At 41.2% G+C, this 19949-nt stretch overlaps 1 protein-coding gene across 1 annotated transcript; it reads left to right on the forward strand.

The window, feature by feature from the left end:
* Window positions 1–3707: 3707 nt before the first annotated feature.
* On the forward strand, window positions 3708–9585 carry LOC311126347 (NLR family CARD domain-containing protein 3-like; the record flags this gene model as incomplete). Its single annotated transcript, XM_084200350.1, has 5 exons — window positions 3708–5440; window positions 5699–5717; window positions 7506–7607; window positions 7835–7925; window positions 8710–9585. Coding segments are annotated over 5 exons (2481 nt in total), but the record flags the coding sequence as incomplete, so codon positions are not given.
* Between the last annotated feature and the right edge of the window lie 10364 nt (window positions 9586–19949).

Here is a 19949-nt window from a genome sequence, read left to right on the forward strand (position 1 = left end):
GTACTTTTTACTCCATACATTTTCCCTGACACCCAAAAGTACAGAAAATGGTCCAATTCACGCACTTATCAAGAGAACATCCCTACTGCCTCTGATCTGGCAGACTCACTAAACACAAATGCTTTGTTTGTAAATTGTTGTCTGAGTGTGCCTCTGGCTGAACGTACATTTTAAAAACAAGAAAATTGTCTGGTTTGCTTTATGTAAGGAATTTGAAATGATTTATACTTGTACTTTTACTTTTGATACTTAAGTATATGTTAGCAATTACATTTACTATTGATACTTAAGTATATTTAAAACCAAATACTTTTGGACTTTTACTCAAGTAGTATTTTACTGGGTGACTTTCACTTTTAGTTGAGTCATTTTCTATTAAGGTATCTTTACTTTTACTCAAGTATGACAATTGGGTACTTTTTCCACCACTGGAGTTAACATCGTCATGGACGGCAGAAAAGGACTCGAGACGGACATTGGAGCGGGAAAACAACGTGATTAAAGGATAGGACATTTTTTCAACTATGAAGACAAACCTTTTAATTAAATCTGCTAAATGAGCGAATTTAGGAGGAAATGTCAGTGAGTGAAGTGAATGAAGATCACGTGACTGAGGAAAATATTGCTGTGGACAATACTGAAGTGAGTGACAATCAGGAGCTTATTGAGAAATGAAAAATGGCTGGAATTGTTGGAAACATTGGACAGTTTGATGAAAGTATTGAGCAGTGGAGCTCATATACAGAACGGTTTGAATATTTAGTTCTTGTAAATGACATGGATGAGGACAACATTGTGCCTCCATGTTTTAGTGTAATGGGGCCAAAGACATTTAATTGACTAGGCAGCCTGCTACAGCCAGACTAACGTGTACGCTGGGAGTCAGGAAGCAAGTACAGGAAGTGAATTTAATAATATATAGAACAAAACAAGAAACAGGAGTAGCGTACAGACATGAAGCCCTGAAACAGAATCAATAACGCCTGGGGAAGGAACCAAAGGGAGTGACTGATATAGGGGAGGTAATCAGGAAGGTGATGGAGTCCAGGTGAGTCTGATTGGTCGCAGATGGCGTAACGATGGTGACAGGTGTGCATAATAATGAGCTGGTGACCTGGAACGCCGGAGAGGGAGTATACGGGACACAGACAGAATAGGTAATAAGACGTGTGGGGATTTTGGGGAGATACTTCAGTAGAATTTACCTGGTCCTGACTTCAATTAAACTCTGTCTGGGAAACCGCCCCTCAGTCTCTCATCTACTCTGAGCTCAGATGGGGAAACATGAGAAGAGTTTCATTCCAAAACGCTATATATCACTTTTCAGAAGTTTTGGTAAATTAGCCTTTATTGTTTTAAAGAAATTATGAAAGAGATTGGTGTGTTTTTTCACTATCTAATCATGGCATGGGGTTGTTCAATGACAGACATGTATTTGTTTAAAATCTATCACTTGATGCTTTCATTTCAGATAGACAAATAATCAAATATATGTCTGCCTCACTCTCAGAGAAATAAGTAGTACTGCTAGGTTTTACACAGTCAAATGTAAAAAATAACTACATTTTTAATAAAGAACTGTACAAATATAATATTTGTGAAATCAATACTTAAATTTTTTTTCTCCAAAAATACAGTAATATGATTTTTGTGTTTAAAACCTTACATTTGACATTCAAAAGCCATTTTCTCAAAATTACTGCCAAAGTAATACCACTGTAGATAAAGAAGAGCTCTCCAGTAGGTGAACCATAACATTCAAAGTCAAAAGTGAGGTTCAACTCAACTCAAAAGTGAGGTTACAAGTTTATCATCTTTCAAAGCAGAATTACTTTCCCATTGTTCCTCATCTATAGTGTATGATATACCTTTTTCTAGCTGAGTCTGTACTTTTATCCATTGTAAAAAACACAATTTCAAATTTTGCTACATAAGACCGAATCGAGCCGGTCGGTCACATTTTACTGTGTAAAACCTAGCAGTACTACTTATTTCTCTGAGAGTGAGGCATATATATATATATTATAACTGTGTAAAACCTAGCAGTACTACTTATTTCTCTGAGAGTGAGGCAGATATATTATTACTGTGTAAAACCTAGCAGTACTACTTATTTCTCTGAGAGTGAGGCAGATATATATTTTTTTACTGTGTAAAACCTAGCAGTACTACTTATTTCTCTGAGATTGAGGCAGATATGTAGCATTATGCAAAAAATTATGCAAAAAAAACATGATTATTTGTCTCTCTGAAATGAAACCATCAGGTGATAGATTTTAAACAAATACATGTCTGTCATTGAACAACCCCATACCATGATTAGATGGTGAAAAAACACACCAATCTCTTTCATAATTTCTTCAAACAATAAAAGCTAATTTACGAACATTTCTGAAAATGGATATATAGCGTTTTGGAATTAAACTCTTGTTTCCCCATCTGAACTCAGAGTAGATGAGAGATGTAATGTTTGTCTCTGTTGTGTTGAAGCCCAATCAAGCAGGAGAGACCAGCCTCCCCTGTACCCAGCTGTGTGTCCATGAAGAGTGACTGGTCTATGGGTCATCCTATATCCTTTAGAGAGGGAGACTTTTCTAGTGAACAAAGGTAAGAAGAACTCATGGGTCATGGTCAGTGAGTTAAACAACACTGTCTCTAGTAATTTATCCTCTCCCATTTTACCATTTATTTTTGTTGTTTTCATAATCCATAGGCTAATTATTTTTTTCCATTTTCATAGTCCTGAATCAATATTAAACTAACACAACATTCCCTCCCTGTGTGTGTGTGTGTGTGTGTGTGTGTGTGTGTGTGTGTGTGCACATGCACTCATTGGATGAGGAAATGTAATCTCATGTTTTGTCCACAGAAACCAACAGGAGAGATCAGAGTCAGAGATTCTCAGTGGTCAGTCTTCCCAGAGTCATCAAACAGACCTGGCCTCCATATTCAGTGTATGTGGTCCTGTTATGTACATTTGTTTTTGTTGACCTCAAGTAAAGTTGATCTGTCAATCATTCATTCATGTGTTAATGAGAAAGCATTTAGTCTCTTGCTTAACTGATTGAATTGATTTATTTCAGTTGCTTGAAGAGAATATTATGACATTTGTGAAGAACGAGCTGAAGATGATCAAGAGGATTCTTAGTCCAGAACTCCCAGAAGGCTTTGAGAGTCAGAAGCAGGATAAGGAAGTGGTGGATGCTGAAGATGAGAAGCAGGAGAGCAGTGCCAGAGAGGGGGCTCTGAAGATCACACTGCACGTACTGAGGAAAATGAACCAGAAGGAGCTTGCTGACACACTGGAGAAAAGTAAGAGCTGTCTGCCTCATGTTGAATGCTGTTTTAGAACATTTAAAAGCTGTAGCTAAAGTACAGCTAAAGTAGCTGTGTAACTAAATGATATTGTAGCAGCCTTAACACAACACCTAGTGACCTCATCAAGTAGCAGAAGAATGTGTTGTGTTGTTAAATTTAGACAGAGAGAGAGAGAGAGAGAGATAATACCAATAATAATATAATCAGTTACACCAGTCTGTAATGCATTATGAAAACATTTACACATTTATACAGACAGTTAAGCGAAGAAATAATTATAATTTAAAATGTTATAACAGTCCTAGAATACTGTAGGCATTAAAACAGACATAATATTAATATCCTCTGTGTTATTTTTTCATTCAGATGAGCTTGCTGTGATTTGCCAACGTGAACTCAAATCTAATCTAAAGAAGAAGTTTCAATGTGTATTTGAGGGGATCGCTAAACAAGGAAACCCAACACTTCTCAATAAGATCTACACAGAGCTCTACATCACAGAGGGTGGAACAGGAGAGGTCAATAATGAACATGAGCTGAGACAGATTGAGACAACAACCAGGAAACAAGCAAGACCAGAGACTGCAATCAAATGTAACGACATCTTCAAACCCTTAACTGGACAAGACAAACTTATCAGAACTGTGCTGACAAAGGGAGTCGCTGGCATTGGAAAAACAGTCTCTGTGCAGAAGTTCATTCTGGACTGGGCTGAAGGAAAAGCAAATCAGGATGTCCAATTTGTATTTTCATTCCCTTTTCGGGAGCTGAATTTGATGAACGGGGATGAACACACTTTCATTAAACTTCTCAATCACTTCTCAGTGGAAACCAAAGAATCAAGAATCTCCAACTACGACAAGTACAAAGTTCTGTTCATCTTTGATGGTCTGGATGAGTGCCGACTGCCCTTAGACTTCCAGAAGAACAAGATTTGTTGTGACGTCACTGAGTCAACCTCAGTGGATGTTCTGCTGACAAATCTCATCAAGGAAAATCTGCTTCCCTCTGCTCTCCTCTGGATAACTACCCGACCTGCAGCAGCCAATAAGATCCCTTCAGTGTGTGTTGACCAGGTGACAGAGGTACGAGGGTTCAATGACCCACAGAAGGAGGAGTACTTCAGGAAGAGATTCAGTGATCAGGACCTGGCCAACAGAATCATCTCACACATAAAGACATCAAGGAGCCTCCACATCATGTGCCACATTCCAGTCTTCTGTTGGATTTCTGCAATAATCCTTGAACACATGTTGAAACACAAGACAGAAGAGATGCCCAAGACTCTGACTGAGATGTACTCACACCTTGTGGAGTTTCATACCAAACAGAAGAATGAAAAGTATCTTGGGAAAGAAGAGACAGGTCCACACTGGAATAAAGAGAGCATTCTGTCACTGGGAAAACTGGCTTTTCAACAGCTTGTGAATGGCAATCAGATTTTCTATGAAGAAGACCTGAAAGAGGCTGGCATTGATGTCAATGAAGCCTCAGTGTACTCAGGATTGTGCACACAGATCTTTAAAGAGGAATGTGTGCTGTACCAGGACAAGGTGTACTGCTTCGTGCATCTGAGCATTCAGGAGTTTCTGGCTGCTGTATATGTGTTCCTCTCATTCATCAACAACAATGAGAATCTAATGGCCAAACCGCAAGTTACTGAAGTTACTGTCTACAAGAGTGCTGTGGATAAAGCCTTACAAAGTGAGACCGGAAACCTGGACCTGTTCCTCCGCTTCCTACTGGGCCTCTCACTGGAGTCCAATCAGAAGCACTTACGAGGTCTCCTGACAAAGACAAGAAGCAGCTCACAGAGCCATGAAGAAACAGTCAAGTACATCAAGGAGAAGATCAGGAAGAATCCCTCTCCAGAGAGGTGCATCAATCTGTTCCACTGTCTGAATGAACTGAATGACCATTCTCTAGTGGAGGAGATCCAAAGCTACCTGAGCTCAGGAAGTCTCTCAGAAGAAGAACTGTCACCTGCACAGTGGTCAGCTCTGGTCTTTGTGTTGCTGACTTCAGAAAAGGAGCTGGATGTGTTTGACCTGAAGAAATACTCCAGATCAGAGGAAGGTCTTCTGAGGCTGCTGCCAGTGGTCAAAGCCTCCAGAGCTGCTCTGTGAGTACATAAAATGACATTTAAGTACTAATCATCAGGAAGAAATATTCAGTTTAGAGACATGTGTATTATTGAATAACATATTGAATCAATGCATTGATGTTCACATTAGTATAACAATATGACCATTCAATTCTAGGAGACGGAAGATGAATCTATAAGTTGTTTAAGAGAATAAACCAAATGCATCTGCCATTGTCCTTCTACACTACTGGTGTTAAATTAACAGTTTGTGAAATCATGATAATCTCTTTGCAGGCTGTCAGGCTGTGGAGTCACAGAGGAAGGCTGTGCTTCTCTGGTCTCAGCTCTGAAGTCAAACCCCTCACACCTGAGAGAGCTGGATCTGAGTAACAATGACCTGAAGGATTCAGGAGTGAAGCTGCTCTCTGCTGTCCTGGGGAATCCCCACTGTAAACTGGAGACTCTGAGGTCAGTATTCCTGTAGTTGGTCAACAAGTGATAACTGTTCACCAGATCCACATGTGTTTACCAGGCACACATAGTCCACACCATATGTGTTTGGACAGTGAAGCTTACAGTTTTAAATTTAGTTTTTAGATACAATGTTTCATATTATGCAACAGTACAGAATGTCACCTTTTATTTAAAGATTTTCATACATATACAGTGAGGGAAAAAAGTATTTGATCCCCTGCTGATTTTGTACGTTTGCCCACTGACAAAGACATGATCAGTCTATAATTTTAATGGTAGGTTTATTTGAACAGTGAGAGACAGAATAACAACAAAAAAATCCAGAAAAACGCATGTCAAAAATGTTATAAATTGATTTGCATTTTAATGAGGGAAATAAGTATTTGACCCCTTCTCAATCAGAAAGATTTCTGGTTTTAGTATTTGGTCCCATATTCTTTACCTGCAGTGATTACATCAAGCTTGTGATTCTACAAACTTGTTGAATACATTTGCAGTTTGTCTTGGTTGTGTTTTAGATTATGTTTTTCCTAATAGAAACTGAATGGTGAATAATGTCCTGTCATTTTGGAGTCACTTCACTTGTATTGTCAGTAAGAATAGAAGATGTTTCTGAACACTTCTACATTCATGTGGATGCTACCATGATTATGAATAATCATGAATGAATCGTGAATGATGATGAATGAGAAAGTTACAGAGGAACAAGGATCATTCCCCCTCTGTTATTGGTAATGGTGAGAGGTTAGCATGTTTTGTTGTAGCCTCTGTAACTTTCTCACTCATTATTCATGATTCATTCATGATCTTTCTTAATCATGGCATCATCAGGATTAATTTAGTAGTGTTTAGAAACATGTTATCTACTCACTTAGACAGAAAATTACTCCAGTTATCATCAACCATTTTAATATTGGGCAAAACATAACCCAAAACAAACTGCAAATGCAACCAACAAGTTTGAGTCAGCTTGATGTAGTCATTGTGTTCAAGGAATATTGGACCAAATACTCAACTTTTCACTACTTTAATACACTATAAGTGAATTGGTCAGAATATGTTTGACTTCATCAAATGGGGGACTAGATACATAAAGTGCTTTCATTTCTAAATGTTGAAACAGATATGTATTAAAATACCCTCAAATAAAAGGTGACATTATATACTGTCACCTCAAATGAAACATTTGATCTCAATACCAAAATGCTGGAGTATAGAGCCACATTTAAAATGTTAGCTTCACTGTCAAACTAGATATGGTGTGGACTGTATACTCAATACAATCTAAATCTGATACCTCACTGTCTGTCTTTTGACTGATACTGCTTTTTAAACTGCTCTGGTCAGTCTACTCAAATATTTGTCATATGCATTTTTCTATCTACAAGTAATACTTTGATAATTTATCATTTCTAATAATGATACATTCATTTATGAATAGATATGGCAGGTTTCAGGACACTGATATATCTGAAAATGTTGAAAAAATATACTGCCACTATTTTCACCACCAAAGAATAGCAGTGTGATTTTAATATGATTTGACTCTTTGCAGGCTGTCAGGCTGTCTAGTCACAGAGGAAGGCTGTGCTTCTCTGGTCTCAGCTCTGAAGTCAAACCCCTCACACCTGAGAGAGCTGGACCTGAGCTACAATCACCCAGGAGACTCAGGAGTCAGACTGCTCTCTGCTGGACTGGAGGATCCACACTGCAGATTGGAGAAACTCAAGTATGTAGAGGGTTTACGTCAATGTTCATATCAGACATGTTGGATTTATCAGGCTAGTTAAGACAAACATTCTGACCACCACTTGGACTAAGTTATATAAAGACTGTGTGTGTGTGTGTGTGTGTGTGTGTGTGTGTGTGTGTGTGTGTGTGTGTGTGTGTGTGTGTGTGTGTGTGTGTGTGTGTGTGTGTGTGTGTGTGTGTGTGTGTGTGTGTGTGTGAGTTCAGGTGTATCCCTCAATGACTGTCTGTTCTTCTGCTTACCGCTACAGTGTGGAACATGGTGGAGAGAACACAATGAAACCTGGACTTAGAAAATGTGAGTGTTGACTGCTGTGAAGAATATGACTAAGAATAAGTCTTAATTCAAGTGAAGTCAAAGTCAAAGACCACCATCATTACTTACTTGGTCATATTAAATATCAGCTGTAGTTCTACAGAAGCACAAATCAGGGACACCAAAGTTTACAAAGAGTTGCTTTGACAATGTGTGTGTCTGTGTGTGTGTGTGTGTCCAGTGTGTGTGTGTGTTCAGGATGTGTTCGTGTTACTTTTGTGTGTTCATGCATGAAGGTGTGTGTGTGTTCAAGGTGTGTGTGTCCAGGGTGTTTGTGTGTGTGTGTTCAGGATGTGTGTGTGTTTGTGTGTGTGTGTTCAGGATGTGTGTGTGTGTGTGTGTGTGTGTGTGTGTTCAGGATGTGTGTGTGTTTGTGTGTGTGTGTTCAGGATGTGTGTGTTTGTGTGTGTGTGTGTGTGTTCAGGATGTGTGTGTGTGTTCAGGATGTGTGTGTTTGTGTGTGTGTGTGAGTGTTCAGGATGTGTGTGTGTTTGTGTGTTTGTGTTCAGGATGTGTGTGTGTGTGTGTGTGTGTGTGTGTGTGTGTGTGTGTGTGTGTGTGTGTGTGTGTGTGTGTGTTCAGGCTGTGTGTGTGTGTGTGTGTGTGTGTGTTCAGGATGTGTGTATGTTAATGTGTGTGTGTTCAGGGTGTGTGTTTTTGTGTATATGTGTTCAGTGTGTGTGTGTGTGTGTGTTCAGGCTGTGTGTGTGTGTGTGTGTTCAGGATGATGATGATTTCTAATATTGTGTCTGGTTTCATCCATCAGATGTCTGTGATCTCACACTGGACCCAAACACAGTAAACAGACTCCTCTCTCTGTCTGAGGAGAACAGAAAGGTGACATGGAGGAGAGAGAAGCAGCCGTATCCTGATCACCCAGAGAGATTTGAGTTCTGTAGACAGGTGCTGTGTAGAGAGGGTCTGACTGGTCGCTGTTACTGGGAGGTAGAGTGGAGTGGGAGTGGGGTTGATATAGGAGTGACATATAAAGGAATCAGCAGGAGAGGAAGGGCTAATGACTGTGTGATTGGATACAATGACAAGTCCTGGAGTCTGCTCTGCTCTGACGACAGATACATAGCCAGTTACTCTGCCTGTCACAATAAAAAGTCCACTACCATAGACGTCCCCTCCTCCAGCTCCCACAGAGTAGGAGTGTATCTGGACTGGCTAGCCGGCACTCTGTCCTTCTACAGAGTCTCCTCTGACACACTGACCCACCTGAACACATTCCACTCCACATTCACTGAGACCCTCTATCCAGGGTTTAGGCTTCATGTTGACTCCTCAGTGTCCCTGTAAATAATAACCATGGTAACACTGACACACACACACACACTGGACACACACTGAACACACACACTGGACACAAACACACTGGACACACACACACAGTGGACACACACAAACACACACACACACACACACACACACACACACACACACACACACACACACACACACACACACACACACACACACACACACACACACACACACACTGGACACACACAAACACACACACACACACACACTGGACAAATACACACACTGGACACACACACACACACACACACACACACACACTGTACACACACACACTGGACACACACACACACTGGACACACACACACACACACACACACACACCGGACACACACATACACTGGACAAACACACACTGGACACACACACACTGGACACACACACACACACTGGACACACTCACACTGGACACACACACACACTAGACACACACACACACACTGTACACACACACAAACTGAACACACACACACTGGACACACACAAACACACATACACACACACACACTGGACACACACACAAACATACACACAGGACAAACACACACACACTGGACACACACACACTGGACACACTCACACTGGACACACACACACACACTGGACACACACACACACACACACACACACACACTGGACACACACACGCAGGACAAACACACACACACAAACCGGACACACACACACATACACTGAACACACACACAGACACACACACACACACACACACACACACACACACACACACTGCACACACACACTGGACACACACACACTGAACACACACACACACAAACACACACACACTGGACACACACACACACTGAACACACACACTGGACACAAACACACTGGACACACACACACAGTGGACACACAGAAAGACACACACACATACACACACACTGGACAAACAGACACACTGGACACACACACACACACACACACACACACACACACACACACACACACACTAGACACACACACACACACACTGTACACACACTGGACACACACACACACACCGGACAAACACACACTGGACACACACACACTGCACACACACACACACTGGACACACTCACACTGGACACACACACACACACACACACAATGTACACACACACACTGAACACACACACACTGGACACACACACTGGACATACACAAACACACATACACACACACACACACTGGACACACACACAAACACACACACTGGACAAACACACACACACACACTGGACACACACACACTGGACAGACTCACACTGGACACACACACACACACACTAGACACACAAACACTGGACACACACACACACACTGCACACACACACACACAAACACACACACACACTGGACACACACACGCAGGACAAACAAACACACACACACCGGACACACACACACACATATACTGGACACACACACACACACACACACAAACACAAACACACTGAACACACACACACACACACACACACACACACACTAGACACACACACTGCACACACACACTGGACACACACACACACACTGGACACACACACACTGAACACACACACACACACACACACTGAACATACATACACACACTAGACACACACACACACTGAACACACACACACACACACTGGACACACACACACACACTGGACACACACACACACACTGAACACACATACACACACTAGACACACACACACAATGAACACACACACACTGAACACACACACACTGGAAACACACACTTGACACACACACACACACTGGACACACACTGGACACACACTGGACACACACACACACACACACACACACACTGGACATACACACACACACTGGACACACACACACACACACACACACACTGGACACACACACACATGCTGGACACACACACACACAGGACACATTTCCATGTGTTGTATTTTGATGAAAGGAAATCCCATATAGCCTACTGGACAGGACTTTGCTATGGCATCTTCTGTTTGGGTGTCTCAGGTCAGGTCTGAGCCATGATCAGAATGTGTCTCTGTGTCTATTTCCAGCCCTGCCATTTCTACCTGTCCTGATCTAGTGTTTCACCCCTGACCTCCTCACACCGTCTCACTGTCCATGTCTGCTTTTAGCTCCCACCTCTACTTCACTGTGTTATAATGGACCTTATGCTTGTTATGTCACCTCTGTAACCAGTTATCAAACATACTGACCTTTCTGACCCTATACCATGGCCCTACTTTCTACAACTGAACATTTAAATTCCTCTATGAGTTTTGTTTCGTGTCCATTTACTTATTTATGTATTTGTTGTATTTTGGGGTTGTGCTGCAGAGCATCATGGGGGTTTGTATGTGTTGAGATGATCACGTTCCAGATAAATGGTTGAACTGATTCCTGTCTCCCGTCTCATCATTATTGAATTGTTGTACAGACGTGGTTATAAAACCCACGAGACATAACAAAAGATTGGCGATGAGTAAGTCTGAATCTACAGGAACTATTCTGTCTGGAAGAAGTGGGTTTTTAAAACTGTTTAAAAATGTTATTTTCTGTGGTACAGTCTAGGCTAATGTTATCACCGTGTATTGATAGCAGAGGCAAGTGCATAGTCGAGCTAGCTAAGAAAGAGTGTTAACCAGTGGTGTAAAGTACTTAAGTAAAAATACTTTTAAAGTACTACTTAAGTAGTTTTTGGGGGGTATCTGTACTTGACTTTACTATTTATATTTTTGACTACTTTTACTTTTACTTCACTACATTCCTAAAGAAAATAATGTACTTTTTACTCCATTCACTTTCCCTGACACCCAAAAGTACTCGTTACATTTTGAATGCTTAGCAGGACAGAAAATTGTCCAATTCACACACTTATCAAGAGAACATCCCTACTGCCTCTGATCTGGCAGACTCACTAAACACAAATGCTTTGTTTGTAAATTGTCTGAATGTTGGAGTGTGCCTCTGGCTGAACGTACATTTTTAAAACAAGAAAATATTCAACTGTGAAGACGAACGTTGGAATTAAATCTGCTAAAAGAGCGAATTTGAGGAGGAAACGTCAGTGCGTGAAGTGAATGAAGATCACGTGACTGAGGAAAATATTGCTTTGGTTGAGGACAATATTGAAGTGAGTGACAATCAGGAGCTTATTGAGAAACGAAAAATGGCTGGAATTGTTGGAAACATTGGACAGTTTGATGAAAGTATTGAGCAGTGGAGCTCATATACAGAACAGACATGGATGAGGACAACATTGTGCCTCCATGTTTTAGTGTAATGGGGCCAAAGACATTTAATTTACTAGGCAGCCTGCTACAGCCAGACAGAACAGGTAATAAGACGTATGGGGATATTGTGGAGATATTTAAAGGACAATTTTCACCAGAACCACTAGTTAATGCTGAAAGGTTCAGGTTCCACAGGAGACATCAGGAAGAGGGAGAATAAGTAACAATGTTTGCTTCTGCATTAAAGAAACTATCAGAGCACTGAGTTTATGCTGTTCTAAATGACATCATTAGAGACAGACTAGTATGTGGGCTACGGAGTGAAGCTACACAAAAGAGACTGTTGACTGAAAGTCATCTGACCTTGGCAAAGGACATTGAAATCAGTGTGTCCATGGAACTAGCTGCTAAAGAGGCTCACCAGTTGAGTTCATCAGGAACTTAGTGGGTTCATCTAACAATCCTAATCACCAGCTGATACATTTTAATCTCATACACAGGGTAAACCTTCCACCTAGAAAACATAATTTAATAAAGTTGTGTCTTTTTCCCCAGTGGAAGCTGTGGTTCTTGGGGAAGAGGGAAAGCAGGATCTGCTGTCTTGGCGGCCTGCTTGGTGACTGTAGCTTCTCTCTCTTCATGTGGTTCTCACCAAGCTCACATGCCAGATCCATGATGAAATGTCTCCTGCTGACTGTCTTGTCAAGGCATTGCTTGTACAACACGTGTTGATAGCAGTCATGTCGAGCACATTGTAGAACACCGCAACAGGCCAGAGGAGAGTACCCACTTTTACAGAGAACAGTCAACAGGCCAGAGGAGAGTACCCCCTTTTACAGAGTACAGTCAACAGGCCAGAGGAGAGTACCCGCTTTTACAGAGTACAGTCAACAGGCCAGAGGAGAGTACCCCCTTTTACAGAGTACAGTCAACAGGCCAGAGGAGAGTACCCCCTTTTACAGAGTACAGTCAACAGTCCAGAGGAGAGTACCCCCTTTTACAGAGAACAGTCAACAGGCCAGAGGAGAGTACCCCCTTTTACAGAGTACAGTCAACAGGCCAGAGGAGAGTACCCCCTTTTACAGAGAACAGTCAACAGGCCAGAGGAGAGTACCCCCTTTTACAGAGTACAGTCAACAGGCCAGAGGAGAGTACCCCCTTTTACAGAGTACAGTCAACAGGCCAGAGGAGAGTACCCCCTTTTACAGAGTACAGTCAACAGGCCAGAGGAGAGTACCCCCTTTTACAGAGTACAGTCAACAGGCCAGAGGAGAGTACCCCCTTTTACAGAGTACAGTCAACAGGCCAAGGAGAGTACCCCCTTTTACAGAGTACAGTCTGGACATCTGGTCTAGCATCCACACCAAGCTTTTACATAAAATAAAATAGAATAGAAAAGGTTATAATTATATAGAATGATAATACTAATAGTAATAATATGAATGTAATATAACTAAAGGGGATCCTATTTGGTGTTTGGCTGATGGGAAGGCTATCTGTATATGGTAGAGATACTGTATATACCTTTGTGTGATTGTAGTCTGTCACTGTCTCCGGTTTCTTCTTCTGGTCACTGCCAGTGGCAACAGTGGGGTGCATGGTGCCTGTTGCATGGTGCTGAGGAAGCTAACACTTGTTTATTTTACATCTGTACACCGTGAGTGTTGCTTTACCACTCTCCATCACACCGTGAGTGTTGCTTTACCACTCTCCATCACACCGTGAGTGTTGCTTTACCACTCTCCATCACACCGTGAGTGTTGCTTTACCACTCTCCATCACACCGTGAGTGTTGCTTTACCACTTTCCATCACACCGTGAGTGTTGCTCTACCACTTTCCATCACACCGTGAGTGTTGCTTTACCACTCTCCATCACACCGTGAGTGTTGCTTTACCACTCTCCATCACACCGTGAGTGTTGCTTTACCACTTTCCATCACACCGTGAGTGTTGCTTTACCACTCTCCATCACACTGTGAGTGTTGCTTTACCACTCTCCATCACACTGTGAGTGTTGCTTTACCACTCTCCATCGCACCGTGAGTGTTGCTTTACCACTCTCCATCACACCGTGAGTGTTGCTTTACCAGCAGCTTCTGCCTTTGTTTGTTCACTGTTCTGAGCAGGATAGTCTTCTTTGCAATCAACTTGTCTGACAGGGAAATTGATGTGAAGAAGCTGTCCATGGTCCCATTTCTGCCTTTGCCCATGTAAGGCTCCACGTGTCTCAAAACCACAGTCAGACAGTCTCTCACCCGCTGGCCTGGTTTCATCTTTCCCCAGATATGGAAAGACACTGAGCAAGTAGGTTTCGACATCGGCGGCTAACCAAAACTGAAGTCACATGCACCATTATCAGTTTCTATCTGGTTTCTATTGGCCATTCATCCATTGACGACAGAACAGCATATTTTAACTTGATTATGTTACTAGTTTATGCTTAGTTGCCAGAGCAATGCTGCCGCTGGAGTGGTCATGTGATAAATACATTGACAGATATTGTTGAGAAAAGTAACATTTGGAAATAGAGCTGCACCTCTTGAATGTTGAGAGTTATTTGATAAAGGTAAGTGTCATAGAAACTGCAGAATATGCTCTTTCAGATACAGCACTATATAGAAATCACAATGTTTTACCTGCATGTGACTCTGAAGGAGGATTTGATAAAGAGATGCTCCTTTCCCTGCATCTGTCAATTACAAGATGCGTCCATCTCTTCATGTACAATTTGACAACTGATAATATTGTCACTCATCAGATTATTGTCAATGTAATCTGGTCTATAGGCTAACTCTTATTATGTGTGAAATGAGTTTTGGTATAGTTTAGGTGTAGTTTTGATGGGCCGGCTGTGCAGGCTGACTGGCATCATTTGTTCACTCATCAACTTCGGTAGTCAATGATATGTTTTGCGTAATTCTAAAGGCATACGTTTTGCAACACATTCTCACACTCAATTAGAGCAAATATGTACAAAAAGTATTTTAGCAGATTTTGTGCGTTTTTGTGTGGCTTAATTCGCCCCCAAAAAATGTATTTTCCTATGAATGAAGTCGTACAAAATGTGTATTTTCACACAAAATCAGCCACACAAAAATGCATGCTTTTTGTACATATTTGCACGGATTGAGTGTGAGATTGTGTTGACTGCAACACATAGCATGTTTTCGTTTCCCAATACAATACATTTAATTAGTAATAGACTTATAGTAAACAAAACAGACCTGTAACAGTTTATTTTTACAAAGTAAAACATAAAAGAGAAATGTATCAACCCACAAGGCGTGTGGTCAAATGATTTGCTGCTGATAAACAGGCATAACACAAACTCATCATTACACTATTGTTCTAAATGAATTCAACATCTGCACCCTCCTTATCATTCAGTTAAGCCTCATTTAAATTCAATTGTGAAGTAAGGTGCAAAACTATCGTCCATTCATCCATTTGTCATTTATTCAGTGAGGAAAGAGAGACTCATTAGTGGCGCATTGTCTTGGCAGATTAAATGGGGAACAGGTGTGAAAAAAATGGGTAACAAGGCTCAAAATACTTTTCTGTTTGTGAAAACAGCATGTTTCTATGATCTGTCATTAAAAAGATAAAAACAAAAGTCTTTAAAAATGAACCCGTCCTCCTATAGCTCTTCCCACCAGCCTCCTCTGGGAAATGTCTCTGTTCTGGTAAAAGAGAAGTAGATAGTATCACATCTTGTTTCTGTTGTATCTACATGTATCTTCATTAAACCACAGGTTCTGTTCTTGAGACTGATGGGGAAGAGTGGGGTGGAAAGGCTTTTGCAACACTACTTTAGTTAGCACAACCTTGTGACTAATTTTACTTCCTGTTTGCGATACTTGGGGGAAATTCAATGTTATCTTTCTACCTTCCCAATACCTTCCCCCATGTCTCATATTCACTGTTATCTTTCTGTCTTCCCAATACTTTCCCACTCAGAGATGGCTTGATGTGGTGTGCAGCGTAGAGTGCATAGTCCTTTAGTCTCTATGGGCCAGATGGTAGTGTACAGTTCAGAGATGGCTTGATGTGGTGTGCAGCATAGAGTGTATAGTCCTTTAGTCTCTATGGGCCAGATGGCCAGTTGGTGAGGGCTACAGCATGGGGAAAGAAACTGGGATGGGGGTCTATAACATCCAATCACATAGGTTTACAGCAGCTGACAGTTGCAACATCATTGCTAACAATGCAAACTGCCTTGGTTTAGATAAAGACTAGTTCTGTACAGATGTAGGATCTTAATTTAATCAGCCTGTTAAAGGAGAACTAAAACTTGTTGTTTATTTGAGGGTTAAAAAGTCTTCGGAAGTTTGTAATTTCCACTTTCCCTTTTGAAAAATGTCAATTCATTATAATCCATATAATAATTCAAATGTCGTGTTGCTTCAGGGTTATTTTCCTGCTGTAGCAAACCGGCTCAAATTAAGATCCTACATCTGTAGCAATATACCTGTCTTTAATGTACATGGCTATATTAGGAGGACACGATTCTCTTTACACCATTGTTTTTTTTTAACCATTTGACATATTTTATTTACTGTTGTTTAGGCTGGTTGAATGAGTTCCCTATGAGAGGCTACTTCATCTGCAAGAAAACAGGCGGCCGCACCAGTTTCCTCATATGAAATACAAAGTAAGTGTGTAGCCTACGCACTTACAAAATGGCTGTTGAAACTGTGGGACACATTTCTCTGCAACATTAAAATTAGGGTAAATGTGTTGATTTGAAGGAAAGATGGGCAGACTCTGGTAAGTCTAGGCTACATAGAACTATTACATTAGAAAGTTAGGTCGTTTACAGACATTCAATAGTCAGAGTAGGTTAGATATATGATCACTTATCATGCTGACCAACCTGATGGTCTCTGTTGGAAATGTGAAACATATCATGCCTATGCTACATGCTCTGTCCTGCTACTGGTAGGCCTGTAACGTTATGGGAACTGATCTGAACAGGTTTAGGCTGGTCATCTAGGATGTGTAGGCTATAGCTGAGGTATAGACCTCCATCTGCATATCACTAACAAACCGCTATTATATACTCTCAAAAAAAGAAACGTCCTCTCACTGTCAACTGCGTTTGTTTTTAGCAAACTTAACATATGTAAATATTTGTGTGAACATAACAAGATTCAACAACTGAGACATAAACTGAACAAGTTCCACAGAAATTGAAAAATGTGTCCCTGAACAAAAGGGGGATCAAAATCAAAAGTAAGCCTCGGTGTAACGCTCATTCCTTCTACGATAAACATGAATCCGACCATCACCCCTGGTGAGACAAAACCGCGACTCATCAGTGAAGAGCACTTTTTGCCAGTCCTGTCTGGTCCAGCGACCAGCGCTGGTGATGTCTGGTGTGGACCTGCCTTACAACAGGCCTACAAGCCCTCAGTCCAGCCTCTCTCAGCCGATTGCGGACAGTCTGAGCACTGATTGAGGGATTGTGCGTTCCTGTTGTAACTCGGGCAGTTGTTGTTGCCATCCTGTACCTGTCCCGCAGGTGTGATGTTCGGATGTACCGATCCTGTGCAGGTGTTGTTACACGTGGTCTGCCACTGCGAGGACGATCAGCTGTCCGTCCTGTCTCCCTGTAGCGCTGTCTTAGGCGTCTCACAGTACGGACATTGCAATTTATTGCCCTGGCCACATCTGCAGTCCTAATGCCTCCTTGCAGCATGCCTAAGGCACGTTCACGCAGATGAGCAGGGACCCTGGGCATCTTTCTTTTGGTGTTTTTCAGAGTCAGTAGAAAGGCCTCTTTAGTGTCCTAAGTTTTCATAACAGTGACCTTAATTGCCTATCGTCTGTAAGCTGTTAGTGTCTTAACGACCGTTCCACAGGTGCATGTTCATTAATTTTTTATGGTTCATTGAACAAGCATGGGAAACAGTGTTTAAATCCTTTACAATGAAGATATGTGTTATTTGGATTTTTACGAATTATCTTTGAAAGACAGGGTCCTGAAAAAGGGACGTTTCTTTTTTTGCTGAGTTTATATTATAACCTAGCCTACTTTACATAATATAACATATCTTACTTGTTGCAAAAAATACTTTCTGAATGTATCAATGATTTCCCCTCAGATCAATCATGCCCGTTTTAGCCCTTCTGTCTACATTCTCAGATTCAAAGACAACAAATAGCCGGCTTTTAATTAATAGAAATAAGTGTGAGACATGGCCTTGTGTTGCTGCACTGTCTATAACTACCTTAACAAACAGTGACTTATTATTATTATTGACAGTTAACATGGAGAAGAGATGTCACAACCAGATGTTCATCTGATTGCATTAAATAGCCTGACTGTTTCGATATGTCTGTTAGTAAATGTTTTATTTCTAAGAGATCATAAGTAAAAGAGAACAATGGACATTCTAGAATTAGTTGTCACTGTGTTCACCACAACCAACATGCTGCATCTCTGTTTAGGGGTCAGTGGTCTAAAATGAGTCTCTCTGGGGAGAGAGAGGAGGGGGTCCCTGCCTCTAAAATGAGTCTCTCTGGGGAGAGAGAGGAGGGGGTCCCTGCCTCTAAAATAAGTCTCTCTGGGGAGAGAGAGGAGGGGGGCCCTGCCTCTAAAATGAGTCTCTCTGGGGAGAGAGAGGAGGGGGGCCCTGCCTCTAAAATGAGTCTCTCTGGGGAACATGACACCAAAGCTAAGAGGTGAGATTATAGTTTTGTTTAAGAATTATTAAGTACATTTCCAAAACTCTATGTCCACAATATTTTTAAATTATTGCTTATGGGTACCTAAAATATTACACTTTGAACACACCGACTGCGTCATTGCGCAAAATAGTATGCAGCATCATCTAAATATGTGTGCAACAAAAGTTAAACTTTCACTTTCTGCTACCATTTCTGTCAAGCCGTCTATGTACACAGTTTGACGCATACGTTCGATAAATCCAACGTACGCACCACACAGAACGCACTGCAACTGCCTCTGCAACGCAATGCTTCAAGGCAAACGCAGCGTTCCATTGGAAATGAATGTACTTCTGGTACCAAAATGAAATGACGCAGTCGGTGTGTTCAAAGCGTTACTGATCTCAGATTTTTTATTAATGGATTTGAGATGTGTATAAAAATTAACGTTTTTTTGGCTAAATGCTATATATCCATTGTTTAGCTGGAATAGAATGTTCGTATCCTGTATATTTGACTGTGATATGTGGTTGTCTCACCTAGATATCTTAAGATGAATGCACTTACAGATGCCATATCTTAATTTGACCCAGTTTCTCACAGCAGGAAAATTATCCTGCAGCAACAGGAAATGCTCAAGTCTTTTAAAAGCTAAAATACACTATAATACGGCAATTGTATTGTAAGTCACTCTGGGCCTGGTTTCCCGATAGCGATGGAATTTAGGGTTACGAGTGTTTTAAGTGTATCTTTCCTACAACGGCTGAAGATGTAAC

The sequence above is a fragment of the Coregonus lavaretus genome (assembly GCF_964263955.1).
Source record: "Coregonus lavaretus genome assembly, contig: HAP1_SCAFFOLD_1866, whole genome shotgun sequence".
Lineage (NCBI taxonomy): Eukaryota > Metazoa > Chordata > Actinopteri > Salmoniformes > Salmonidae > Coregonus > Coregonus lavaretus.